The sequence below is a fragment of the Acinonyx jubatus genome, chromosome B4, assembly GCF_027475565.1.
Source record: "Acinonyx jubatus isolate Ajub_Pintada_27869175 chromosome B4, VMU_Ajub_asm_v1.0, whole genome shotgun sequence".
Lineage (NCBI taxonomy): Eukaryota > Metazoa > Chordata > Mammalia > Carnivora > Felidae > Acinonyx > Acinonyx jubatus.
In genome coordinates this window covers 45,306,125-45,319,613 of record NC_069387.1, presented here as the reverse complement: position 1 = coordinate 45,319,613, position 13,489 = coordinate 45,306,125, and the positions used below count along the sequence as shown (strand labels likewise).

Genomic DNA, 13,489 nt, shown 5'->3' with positions numbered 1-13,489 from the left:
TATGTTGTATCCAAGGTCAGTAACAAAAATGATAGGTCAGTTGTAAAGAATGTCATATGTGCATACATGCCCAAGCACGTGTACGTGTGTATGCATATATTCATCTTCAGGCATGAACAGAATGATTATATAACTTTTATACATAAAATGTCAACTTTGCATTTCTCTTATGAATACTTCGTTTCTGTAGATTGACATAAAATTATGCAATTCATTAAAAAATATAAGTGTTGAATGTTAAGTAAGAGATTTATAGGGGTTTTTTTTTTTAACCCCGGGAATATCATTTGCATCAAATCTACATTTTGCTTTTGTGTCTTGTTGTGGCCATTTTTTGCTACTTGTAATTTCTTAATTTTTCATTTTCTAGTAAATGTTTTACACTTCAAGATAAATTGCTAATTCAGAGACTGCTACGAAAAACAGACATTCTTCTCGCTTAGATAAAAAGAGGAACAGATATTTGGCACCAGTATAGAGCATAAATTATACTCTGCTATATCTATCCAAAAGGGTTAAGGCCAAAGAAAGAATCTGCTTGCTTATTAAAAATGCAAACATTACCTCAGTCATCCGAATAGCCCCAAACTCGCCCAGCCACTGCCTCTGCAGATCACCCACCAGCATTAGCATTACATCACATGACATTACGGAACAATAGTGAACTCTGTGTAATACTTGAATATATTGTTTTGAAAGAATAAACTGTGATTAACTTGCATGAAAAGCTTTCTGAAATCAAACCTGGGGGGTACAGCCCTCACTGTGTGGCCTTTCTACTACTTTGAGAAATAGCCTCATCCTGAAAGCAGTAAAGGGCGAAAAAAGAGAGTAGAGTATAAAGGCGACAGTGATGAGTGGCCCTCCAGCAGCCCAGCAGGCAGGCGGCAGAGCTTTAAATTACCAGGCAGAGCAACGGCAAAGCGGGAGGCTCTGTACGCTGCCCCAGAAATCCAAGCGGCCTCACAACCATCACCCCGTTGTCTTTTACAGCCCAGTGATCTTTCTAATTGGCTTTGCTAGAATTGGAAACAGTCTCATTCCATGTACAAAACAGCTGAAAACTCCATGTCCTGATGCCATCTCGAGATGGGCTATAACTTATAGCCGTGTGACTTTAGGCAATGAACTCACACTCTCTGAGTCTCAGTGTTTTAATCTATAAAATGGAAAGAAAATAATATCTTGCAGAGGTACAGGAGGGAGGGGAGGGGTTAGCTACTATTATTATCGTAATTATCCTTCTTATTTTCACCCAACTGTCTCCTTTGCCCGTCTCTTCTAATCACTAAGATGTTTCTTCTTCACAAGTGAAATGGGAGCGTTTCCTTAAATGCTTGCTGGCTTTTTTTTGTTCCCTGAAGTCTGGCCCCTGCCACATGTTGACATTTTTATTTTCACGCCGTCCTTCTCAAGTGATTTCTCCACCTTCCTTAGCCAAATCCCAAATCACCTCTTAACTGTACCCTGCCCCCCACCAGCTTTCTTCTCTCCCATACCTATTCTCAATGTTCTCAACAACCAAGGTTCAAAGAGGTGAAAAACAAAGCCAGGGCAACATAGCTAGCTGGTAGCCAAGGCCCCATTTAAATCCGGTATCAATGCAACCAAGTCCAGCTACATGGCATTAACTGGACTACAGTCATTATTCACTTTTAGGGTTCCAGTGATGAGTTTATTTTATTTAAAAAATTTTTTTGAGTTTATTTATTTTGAGAGAGACAGAGCCAGCGTGAGCAGGGCAGGGGGAGACACAGAGAGGGAGACAGAGAATCCCAAACAGGTTCTGCACTGTCAGCACAGAGCCCCACACAGGGCTTGAGCTCATGAAATCGTGAGTGAGATCATGATCTGAGCAAAGGCCAAGAATCACACACTCAACCAACTGAGCCACCCAGGCACCCCTAACCTCAGATTTAAAATCATCACTGGGAGGGGCGCCTGGGTGGCTCAGTTGGTAGAGAGTCCGACTCTAGATTTCGGCTCAAGTCATGATCTCCTGGATTGAGCCCCAAGTTGTGCTTTGTGCTATAAGCATGAAGCCTGCTTGGGATTCTCCATCTCCCTCTCTCTCTCTGCCTCTCCCTGCTCTCCCTCTCTGTCTCCCTCAAAATAAATAAATAAAAACTTAAAAAAAAAAAGTTTAAATCTAAGGTTAGTTTCCCTTAACACCAAGCCTTCTCCTAGATGCTTCCCCTTCTAGGCAATTTACTATCATAAAATAAGAATCATTTCAAATGCTTAGAAACACTATCCCAGAAAATCATTAAGTATATCTCAAAATTCTGGGAGTTTTTTTGGTTCTGTTTTTGCTTCTTTTTGGTATCTCCCTAAAGTGGGGACAAATACTGGTCCCATAAGGCCTCAGCCAGGACTAGAAGACTTTGGAAGACTTTGGACATATTTAACAGGAAGCAGAAGCATGAAAGCGTGACCACATGCATATCTGGAAGTGCTGGAGTATAGAATACAAGTGTCCACCTCTATGTTTCTACAGCTAAATTAAATCTGATTTGTCTTTTAATCTGATTGAATGAGGACATGTGGAGATGGAAATTTTATTAATGTTTATTAATGGCTTTGAAGAATCATGTTCTCTCTCAAAATAAAAACTGTTAAGATGGGTAGCAGGATGTAACGTGTTGTTTCATGGAAGAACCAAAGAGTTTCCCAAAGTCCAACACTGAGGCCTGTGGGAAAAGATCAAAAGCTTGCATTTCCTTACCCGTAAAGCAGATGACGTACTGGGAACAATGAGATGATACATGGTTCGATAAAGCACTATTTGTTTTTATTTTTGTTTTGTAAGTAGAGTGTAGAACAGTGTAACTAGTATCTGAAATCAGTGATGAAGGTTCAAGTTCAACCTCTCTATCTGCCAGCTGTCTGATCTGACACAAATCATTCTAACATATTTAACGATGTAAGAATTAAATGGATGGCAGGTGTTTGTGTGCGTGTGTGAAGGGGGGGTATCTTCTAAAAGAAATAGCTCTATAAATGTAAGATGTTTTAGGTTATATTGTACCAGCTTAAGCACACCAGGACCTTATGTTCATTTATATTTCCTAATCTTTGGGAGGAATACAGAGACAGAAAGAGGGATTCTTATAGTAGAAACCCTGTTCAGTTAATAGAAAATCACTGCCACTACTTAATAGGTGTGAAAAGAAATTTATTAACATAAAATAAAAATATATAATGAAATTATCAAATGAATAATAAAATTCATACTAAAAGGTAACTCTACCTCAGTATACAGTAATCAATATATGCTAATCCTCTCATGCATACCCTCTCCTCTCATACAAAACAGTTGCCAAAATTAATTTTAAGTGTACCAACGATTATGGAGACTTTCTCTATGGATCTAAGCTAGTCAAAGATAACAAAGTCCAGGCCACAGATAAGGATGAAAATCTTTGGGGCACCTGGCTGGCTCAGTCATAAGAGCATGCAACTCTTGATCTCAGGGTTGTGGGTTTGAGCATGAGGTGTAGAGATTCCTTAAATAAATAAAACTTTAAAAAAAGGAGTGAAAATCTTTTTGTAGAAATGTAACAGGTAAAGGCCAACTCCAGCATCATTCATTCATTCATTTACTCAGTCCCTGCTTTATACCAGGCTCTACAATTCAACAACACACAAAACACAGAAACTTCCTCCCACATTCTAACAAGGAAACAGACAGTAAATAAGTAAACTATACATTAGATCAATGGTGATTAAAAACTACAGAGAAAAGCAGCAAAAAGGGCTGCAATTCTAAATAGGGCAGTCAAGGAAGGCTTCACCAAGAAGATGCCGTTTAAGCAAAGGCCCAAAGTAGACGAGGAAGGCACACACCCTCTGGGGAGAGTAATGCGGCTGTGCAAACCTTTCCAGCAAGTCCAGATAAGACAAAACCCAAGTGCTTACCTTTCAAAAGTGGCTGGAAGGTCGGAATCTCTTGCAGTTTGATGACATCGGGATCGTTACTGACATTCCGTGAGGGCTGGGAGCCTGGAGCTACAACCACGATATCGTCCATCTTGGCTCTATGCTTAGCTGGAGAAGGAGTCACTGAAAATAAAGTTACACTGCTCACGAGCTGCATGTTAGCCCCCTCTGTCTCACTAAAGTACAGTCATTAAAAAGAATATTTTTACACAAAAAAATGCCAACTGTAGTCATCCTGCAGTGGAGGCTGGAAAAGGGGAGATAAATCATAGGGGATCTGTATTTTCTACTAAAAAAAAAAAAGCATTATAGGAACCTATAACATGCATGAAATTGCTTTTGTAATTAAAAATATCTTATTATTCAGCACATAAAAATATAAGGTAGATCATGTTTTTAATTTTTACTTCTTTGATCTTCCTGACATTGTCCCTATCTTACCAATGAGGAAATGAGCATACAAGATTTGGTTGTGAACTGCCCAAAGTCAATAGTGCTAGAAAAAGAATTGGGATAGGAATTGGAGGTCTATGGGGTGTTGGTATCCACGGCCCATCCCTGTGAAACTGAGGTTTGCAGAACTGGTGGCCAGACCAGTTCACAGCAAGCCAGGTATATTTAATAGATCCTATCCATGGGGAAAAAACAAAAACAAAAACAAACAAACAAAAAAAACCCTGGTTCTCAACCCTATATGAGATGGGTCTATTCCTGAGGCACCAGCCCCCTGACCCTTACAATTACGGGCAGTAGTCTAAGAAGAATAGAAATAAACAGGAAGTCCATTCTAGGCTGAGGCCAAATTCAGAAATTTGTGGGACCGTTAAGAGAGGCAGGCCAATTTCAGGTATGTTGCAAGAAAGCAAACCATTTGGAGGAACTGATTCAAACTACCAACAACTTCCTAGACCAAGATACCTCCCTCTGCTCAATATCCTCCTGGTTAGAGCAAGAATAAACCTTTAAAGTGGTTTACCCTCTAGAAGGTAGTATTTGTGGGCTCATCATACTTATGTCTCAAAGGTTGATGCAGGAAGGCCACAGAACTGCCCCGCCTCCTAGAGGCTAGAGTCTCCTGTTGCTTGGCATTCTCTCTTGTAGAATCTCTGCTACTTTTACTGCTCTTCAAGAAGTATCTCTTAACTCCTTTTGCTAATTTACTTCACATTTCACAAATCCCAAGTCAGAAATCTTCCCTACTACAAATTGATTTCTTCTTCCCCAGACCCCAGTGGAAAACAGATTTCACTAGATTCTAGCTAACCTCTATCACCTTGCCTGTAAAATGGGGCCGCTGTGAGGATTAAATATAAATGTATGCAAACCACTTAGCCCAGGGGAATCGGGCAGATTCTAAGCTATGCTATTGGTTAGTATGCTATAGTATTGGTTAGAGCTCATGCTGTTGGCTAGTTAGTAGGTGAGCAAGCAGATTTTTTAAGATGCCATGCTTCTTCCCCTCAAATATGCTTCCGGCCTGACACAGGGGCAAGAAAATAAAGGGTAACAACTATTACTGTGTTTGCTATTAACAGATCAGATGTGCTGGGTCTTCCAAGGAAATAGAAGAATGTAGCAAAGCTAGTAGATGCTGTTCACCATTGAAATGTGTCCCAATCCAGCCCCCCAAATGAGGACCTGAACCAGTCTTGAAGGACACACTTCAGTGTGGACTCTCTGTCAGCGTCTACATTTCTGAATTACAGATCCTACCAGGAATAAACGACAGTTGTGGATTCTTAGTGTATCTACACCTCTCTGCAAGTGTAAAATATTGTTTAAAATTTCATAATATATACAACTATCTAATCATTAGACTGTACACCTGAAACTAATATGTTATATTTAGGCTCCAGATTGAATCCAATTTGGATTAGCAACTCAAGCAGAGCCAATTGTGCTAGGGTTTGTCGCTAACAACGACAACAACAGAGCATAGAATCCTTAATTATCAACTATTTTATTATTGACTGCTTACTATATTTCTAGCACAATAATCCTTCCGATCCTATTTCAAACGCTGGGAGAAACCTTAAAATTACGAACGGGGGAAGAATAGAGAAAAACACCAGAGCGTGCGGTGCTGGCCAACCCCCATGATAATAGAAAGCGAGTCGCGACCCCCTTCTTAAGAGAAAATGCAGTTTCTGGAGATGTTTGCACCCAAGGGTTCAAAACGATTGCAGACCTGTCACACATCCCTTCTGAAAAGGAACATGTTCTTAGAGATTCTGTCTCTGATCCATCCCGTGTGAGCCAAATCTCACGGTGTCAGGCATGAGTACTAACGCCAAAAGTTAATTAGGTCGTCTTTTAAAGAGGAGGCAGAGCTGGGAGAAACAGCTGTTTTGACAATAAATTATGGGCATGGGCGCACAAGCTGACTTAGCTTGCAGTCACAGGCACTCCCATCAGGGGAATGACGGCTAGGACAGACGGTGACTTTTTTCTCTTTTTCAAGAAAAACGTACGGTGAGGGCTCTCTGTGCGTTCGTGTCCACGGTCCCAGTCCCCACTAGGTTGGGAGGCAGCCCCCTCCGCAAGCAGACAGGGCCGGCTGGAGGAGGGTGGAAGTTAGGACACCGACCTGAGGAGTTCAGATCGTTGGGTCGGCTCTCGACCTCGGAGCTCTGCTCACTGCCCATGGTGGCGGCAGCGGTGGCAGCGGAAGAACGGCGGGCCAGGCGGTCACCGCTCCGGTGGCGGGACGACCGGGCAGGGGCCGGGGACTGGGACAGGGGATGCTACACCAAATGTGGGCGCCGCTGCAGGGCCGACTTGTGGAGATGACGCGCCCAGCCCACTCAGGTGCGCTGGCGTTGGGGGATGGGAGGCCCTATTTGGGGAACCGACGCGCCAAGAGGCGTAGCGCGGATGCACGGTGTTTGCCCGCTCTCTTTGGGGGACCCTAAGGAAAGAGGTGGAGGGCGCCCAGCTTCAGCCGCGCCAGCGGCCGGCGGGCGGCGCCGCTTTCACTCACTCGCTCCAGCGCCGCAAGCTCGCTCCTTCCGGGACGCGGATTGGCCGCGCCGGCTGCGCGCGGCCGTCAGTTCCGGGTTGGAGGCCAACCCCCCCGCGACCACGCCCCCGCCCCGGGGAGGGCGGGGAGAGTGTAATCACCCTTAAAGGGCTCCACCGCCTCAAAGCCAGAACCAACGCCCCCAAAGAGCAAGGCCTTCTCTATTGTAATGATGCGTTGCCTTTAAGCATCACCCAGCTAGTGGCACTTTATTGTTAGAACTTTATAAAATGCGGCGTGGGGATTGTTTGTTTTAGGGTTAGAATTCACAACTGTCTGGATGCAAAGCTCCTGTTTCAGTTCCAGAAGGTAGGAGTTTGGCCGTGGACAACCATAGAAAAAATATAGACGGTGAAGGAAAGAGATGGAAATGAGAGATAAATGAAGAAATTGAAAATACTGATTCAGGGCACCTGGGTGACTCAGTGCTTTAAGCATCCCACTTCAGCTCAGGTCATGACCTCACAGCTCATGAGTTCTGACCTCCGCATCAGTTTCTGTGCTGACAGCTCAGAGCCTGGAGCCTGCTTCCATTCTGTGTCTCCATCTCTCTCTCTGCCCCTCTCCCACTTGTGCTCTGTCTGTCTCAAAAATAAAAACATTTTTTAAATGTTTTAAAAAAATACTGATTCACATGTTAGGGGGTGTGTGTGTGTATGTATCCTCAGAGGAAAATGGATGCCCCTATAATCTAGGCATTTTCTGGGAACCTTGACAATTATCCACAGGCCATTCCAAAACTAGCAAAGGTGGGGGAGGAGTACAAGAGATGCAAAATAGAAACTGTAAGATTGGGCAGATCAAGAACTGAGACCTAGCAATGCAATGCCACCAAGGAGTTGGGTGGTTTTGTGGTTCTCAGAATTTTACAATTAATTTTATATAATTTCCTTCATGAAATTTCAAGCAAATGTCCTAGCATTTTACATTTATAAATATAACCTCAGAAGGAATGCCAAATGAACTGTATGATTAAGTCCCTTCTATTCTACAGTATCATAGACATTTCCCCTATGTTACCTCATCGAACTTTCATAGCAACCCTGAGGCCCACAAACAGGTACCTTCCTCACGGTCACCAGGTAGTAAATGGTAGAACCAGGATTTAGGACTGTCTGATTTCAAAATCATGCTTTTTCCTCTACTCACCATTGCAATACTCTGAGAAAAGTATAAATGAATGTAAATTCAGTATTTGGTGGGAATATGAAGAAAGAACTAAAAACTGCCTGAAAGGTCAAGTAGGCTCCTAGGAGGTGGTGTTTGACTGTAGTCTTGAGGTTTACATAAACCATCAAGCTGATGGGATCATTCCTTTCTGGAGAGCCCCTGACTCCTCTCCCAGGTTTGCCCTCTTTGGGGGTGGGCAAAAGAGAAGGAAAAAGGGGAGAGTACAACTCATTCTGGCTCTTTTTGCCCCCTTTCCACGTCAGACTATATTTATCTTGTGTTCCATGCCCTAATTCACCCTGATGTGGTGGTGCTTTTTATGCTTCCCATTGGATGAATGCTTCATTCTAAGGTTCATTCTCAACATTCTAAACATTCTCAACTGATGAATGAACAAATATATCATCCTATTCTCTCCTGGCCTGCAAGGTTGCTGCTGAAAAATCTCACCTTATAGGGGTTCCCTTATATGAGAGAAAATGTGTTTCTCTTTCTGCTTTTAAAATTATCTTTGTCGGGGTACATGGGTGGCTTAGGTATTTGAGCATCCAACTCTTGGTTTCAGCTCGGGTCATGATCTCACAGTTTCATAGGTTCAAGCCCCACATCAGGCGCTATGCTGACAGTGTGGAGCCTGCTTGGGATTCTCTGTCTCTCTCTGCCCCTTCCCCTCTCCTGTTTGCATGCACCCGTGCACACTCGCTCTCTTCAAAAATAAACTTAAAACAAATTATCTTTGTCTTTTATTTTAGATAGTTTTAATTATAGTATGTCTTGGAGAAGATTGTTTTGGATTGAAATTTTGGGTTGACCTATTAGCTTCATAATCTTGGATATACAAATTTCTCCCCAAGTTCAGGAAGTTCTCAACCATTATTTCTTTAAATAAACTTTCTACCCCCTTTCCTCCTCTTTTCTTTTCCTGGGACTCCAATGATATATACATTGTTTCTCTTGATGGTGCCCCAAAGTCCCATAAGCACTTTCTTCATTCCTTTTCATTCTTTTTTTCTTTTTGCTCCTCTGATTGGGTGATTTTAATTGGTCTGTCTTCTAGTTCATTGAATTCTTCTTCTGTTTGGTCAAGTCCAAGTTTGCAGCTCTGTATTAAATTCTTCAATTCAATCATTATATTTTTCAGCTCCAGGATTTGTTTGGTTCTTTTTTATGTTTTCTATATCTTTGCTGAAGTTCTCATTTTGTTCTTGTATTGTTTCCCTGACACTGTTAAATTGTCCGTTCATGTACCCTTGCTCCTCCACTGTGGTGGAGTCTGGCTATGGCTATCAGGCAGGTGTTGTGCAAGTGTGCAGCCAGAGGGACTAGCCCTGAGTGCACACACACAGTGGAGATCAGCCACCGGGTCTAGGCTGGCGTCTTGCACTTGCACAGCTGCCTAGGCTGCCTGCCATTGTGGTTCCTGGGCTGGGCTGAGGACAGGAGGGAGTGGGGACGGAATCAGGTGGAAGATGTCAGTGAACACGAATGCCTGTGAGGCAAAAGCTGGCAAGATCTGCAAGGCGTCCGTGGCAGTTTGTGCTTGCCATTGGTATCTTCGGTGGTGAAAGCTGCTTGATTTGGCTACAAATCAGGTCACTGTGAACCAAGATAGCTCCAATTGCATGGCACCAAGGAAGACTTTGTGCCTAGCAGTCTCCATATGTCTGTATGTCTCAGCTTTGCCAGTCTGGGAAGGGTGAGATTAAGGTGGGATCTTTGTGTACTCTCCTGAAAGTCTGGGGAAGCTGGTTACTCACTGTGTTCTTCCTTTCGTGGCAAGGAGAACTCTAATTTTTTTTAATGTTTATTTTTTTATTTTTTTTAACTTTTATTTATTTTTGAGAGACAGAGACAGAGCAGAGGAGCAGAGAGGGAAGGAGACACAGAACCCAAAGCAGGCTCCAGGCTCTGAGCTGTCAGCACAGAGCCCGATGTGGAGCTCAAACCCACGAACTTTGAAATCATGACCTGAGCTGAAGTCAGATGCTTAACTAACTGAGCCACCCAGGCACCCTTAATATTTATTTTTGAGAGAGAGATGAAGTGCGAGCAGGGAGGGGCAGAGAGAGAGGGAGACACAATCTAAAGCAGGCTCCAGGCTCTGAGCTGTCAGCAAAAGCCCGGTGCAAGGCTCAAACTCACGAACCGTGAGATTGTGACTTGAGCCAAAATCAGACACTCAACCAGCCAAGTCACCCAGGTGCCCGAAGGAGAACTCTTTCCAGCTGGGAGGTTTCCTCTTGGTGCTGAGCAGTGCTGGCTTGGAGGAAAGGATGATGCAGTCAGAATGAAGCTATCTTCCTCCACTATATATGTGACTATTCTCAAGTTTTTTGTTGTACTGTGTTGCTGATGTTTCTTAAGTGAATTCCAGAGTTCTCCCAGAGCTGCTTTTGTTGTGGATAACTAATGATTGATCTTTTTGTGGAGACAGAGGCTGAGATCTCCTACATCACCATTTTTTTTTCAGAATGGATAAATAAAATGCGGTATATCCATATAATAGAATGGTATGTGCCCCTCACTAAGGAATGAAGTACTAAAATGTGCTACAACAGGGATAAACCTTACAAACATTATTCTATTGGAAAAGAGTCCATCACAAAAGATCACATATTGTAGATTCCATTTATATGAAATATCCAGAAGAGGCACTATAGACACAAAAATAGATTAGTGGTTGCCTAAGGCTGAACAGGAGGGGTGTGGAAGGGAAAAAGGGGAGTGACTGTTAACGGGTGTGTGGGTTTCTTTGTGGGAGTGATGAAAATGTTCAAAATTTATTGTCATGGTTGTACAACCCTGTGAATATATTAAAAACCACTAAATGGTACAATTTAATTAGGTGACTTTTATGGTATGTGACATATCTCAATAAAGGTGTTATCAGAGGAAAGATATAGAAAGATAAAATGTCTTTATTCCTTTACTCAGCATTTATTGGTAGCCTATAAATGTGCTGGGCACTTGCTAGAGGCTAGTAATAAATGATCCAACAGGACCCAGTCCCCATCCTTAAGAAGTTTACAGTCTGTTGGCAAGAAAATGATTTGGGCATTTATACTTCAAGGATTCTGCTGGAGGGGCTTTAGAGGTAGAAGACATTTGAGATTGATGCCTTTTAGCACCTTGAAAACCATTTCCACGTGAACAGCAACTATGTGACCTATATACATAATAAATAACAATTGAACCGGCTTTTGGGGTTTATAAAGTACTTTCCTAATATTGGCCCAGTATGATGGGCCTATAACGTAGATAATGCTTTCTTGACTTTACACAGAGGTTAAGGAGTTTTTTTTTAATTTTTTTATTTTTAAGGAGGTTATTCTTGATCATGAAGCTAATAAGTAATGAAACCAGGATTCAAATTCTCTGAAACTCATTATGCTTTTATCCATTCCAGACTGCTCCTCCTATATCTTTATATTGCCTGGCACTCCAACTGGTTTCCTACGCCATAAATCTGCTTACCTCTACCGCCGCATCCAACCAGTCACAAGTCTGGAGAGCCTCTCTCCTTAGTTTCTCTTCTGTCTCCACACCCTGTTCAGGGCCTCCTCCCTTCTTCAATTTCTTGGAAAACAGGAGGCCTCTGGCTTTACCTCTGTCAATCCATCCTACATGTGGCTGGCAGACAGAATTTTTAGAATATTAATAAGTTCTTTGGACCTGCCAATGCCCTATAAAAACCTTCAATAACTCCCTATGGCTTCAGGATCAAGTTTAAAATTTGGCACATGAACACCTTCTTGCTCCGACCCCAGCCTTTTTTCTCCATTCCTCTATGTACACAGGGAGACTTCGTGCCAGTCAGGATAAAATTCCCTGGATACTCATGTCATTTTCTCTGCCTGGAATATTCAGACTTTTTCTCTCCCTCTAGCTAACTTAACTTCATCCTTCAAGGTTAACTTATGTCCACACAAAACCTACACATGGATGTTTATAGCAGCTTTATTCATGACTGCCAAAACTTGGAACCAAGATGTCTTTCAGTATGTGAAAGGATAAACAGACCAGTACATCCAGACAAAGGAATGTTTATTATTCAATGCCAAAAAGAAATGAGCTGTTTGGGCTCCAGGGTGGCTCAGTCGTTTAAGCACCCAACTTTGGCTCAGGTCATGATCTCACGGCTCTTGAGTTCAAGCCCTGTGTCGGGCTCTGTGCTGAGAGCATAGAGCCTGGAGCCTGCTTCAGATTCTGTGTCCCCCTCTCTCTCTGCCTCTCCCCTACTCGTGCTCTGTTTCTCTCTCTCTCAAAAATAAATAAACATTAAACATTAAATAAAACATTAAAAAATAAACATTAACCATTAAATAAATACTGGTAAACATTTAAAAATAAACATTAAAAAATAAAAACATTAAACATTAAAATAAATATTAAATAAATATTAAAATAAAAATGAAAACAAAACAAAGAAATGAGCTATTAAGCCATGAAAGGACATGGAGGAAACTTAAATGCATATTACTAACTGAAAGGTCCCAATCCATAAAGGCTACATACTATATGATTCCAACTATATGACATTCTATTAAAGGCAAAACTGTGGCAATAAAAAGACCAGTGGTTGCCAGGGGTTGTGAAGAGGGGAGGGATGAATAGGCTGCGCACAAAGGACAGTTAGGGCAAGGAAAATACTTTGTATGATACTATAGTGGTGGATACACCTCATTATACATTTGTCCAAATCCACAGAGTGTAATACAGTAAGAGTGAGCATACGCAAGCTATGGACTTTGTGTAATTTATGATGTGTCAGTGTAGGTTCATCAGATGTAAGAAATGTACCTCTCTGATAGAGGATGTTGATAATGGGGAAGGCTATGCATGTGTGGGGGCAAGAGGTATATGGGAACCTTCCTCTCAATTTTACTGTGAACCTAAAACTGCTCTAAAAAAAAATAAAGTCTTTGGAAAAAAAAAAAAAAGACTGAGGCATGCCTGGGTGGCTCAGTCAGCTAAGCATCCAACTCTTGATTTTGGCTCAGGTCAGGATCTAACGGTTTGTGGGATGGAGCCCCATGTCGGGCTCTGGGCTGAGAGTGTAGAGCCTACTCGTGATTCTTTCTCCCTCTCTCTCTCTCTGCCTCTCCCCTGCCCATGCTTTCTCTCTCAAAATAAACAAACAAAAAAAGATGGAATTTTTATCTCCTCCCAGAAGTCCAGATTATACATCCCGTTTCTGAGCTTCCTGAGTTAGCATCTTCTATCATTACATTTATTCTTTTTTTTTTAAATTTTTTTAACGTTTATTTATTTTTGAGACAGAGAGAGACAGAGCATGAACAGGGGAGGGTCAGAGAGAGGGAGACACAGAATCTGAAACAGGCTCCAGGCTCTGAGCTGTCA

At 42.2% G+C, this 13,489-nt stretch overlaps 1 protein-coding gene across 4 annotated transcripts in view; it reads right to left on the bottom strand.

Annotated features, from left to right (window-relative positions):
• Nucleotides 1–7,011, bottom strand: part of BORCS5 (BLOC-1 related complex subunit 5) — a 96,917-nt gene extending 89,906 nt beyond the window's left edge. The window contains exons 1-2 of one of the 4 annotated variants that reach the window (XM_027035582.2): nt 6,920–7,011; nt 3,919–4,062 (exon numbers count right to left, since the gene is read on the bottom strand). In XM_027035582.2, the coding sequence (XP_026891383.1) occupies nt 3,919–4,062; nt 6,920 (145 nt within the window). In that variant the 5' untranslated portion in view covers nt 6,921–7,011. Of the gene's footprint in view, nt 1–3,918; nt 4,063–6,410 lie in introns of all 4 variants that reach the window. The other 3 variants (XM_053225842.1, XM_015061709.3, XM_053225843.1) reach the window with 3 other exon arrangements.
• Nucleotides 7,012–13,489: the final 6,478 nt, after the last annotated feature.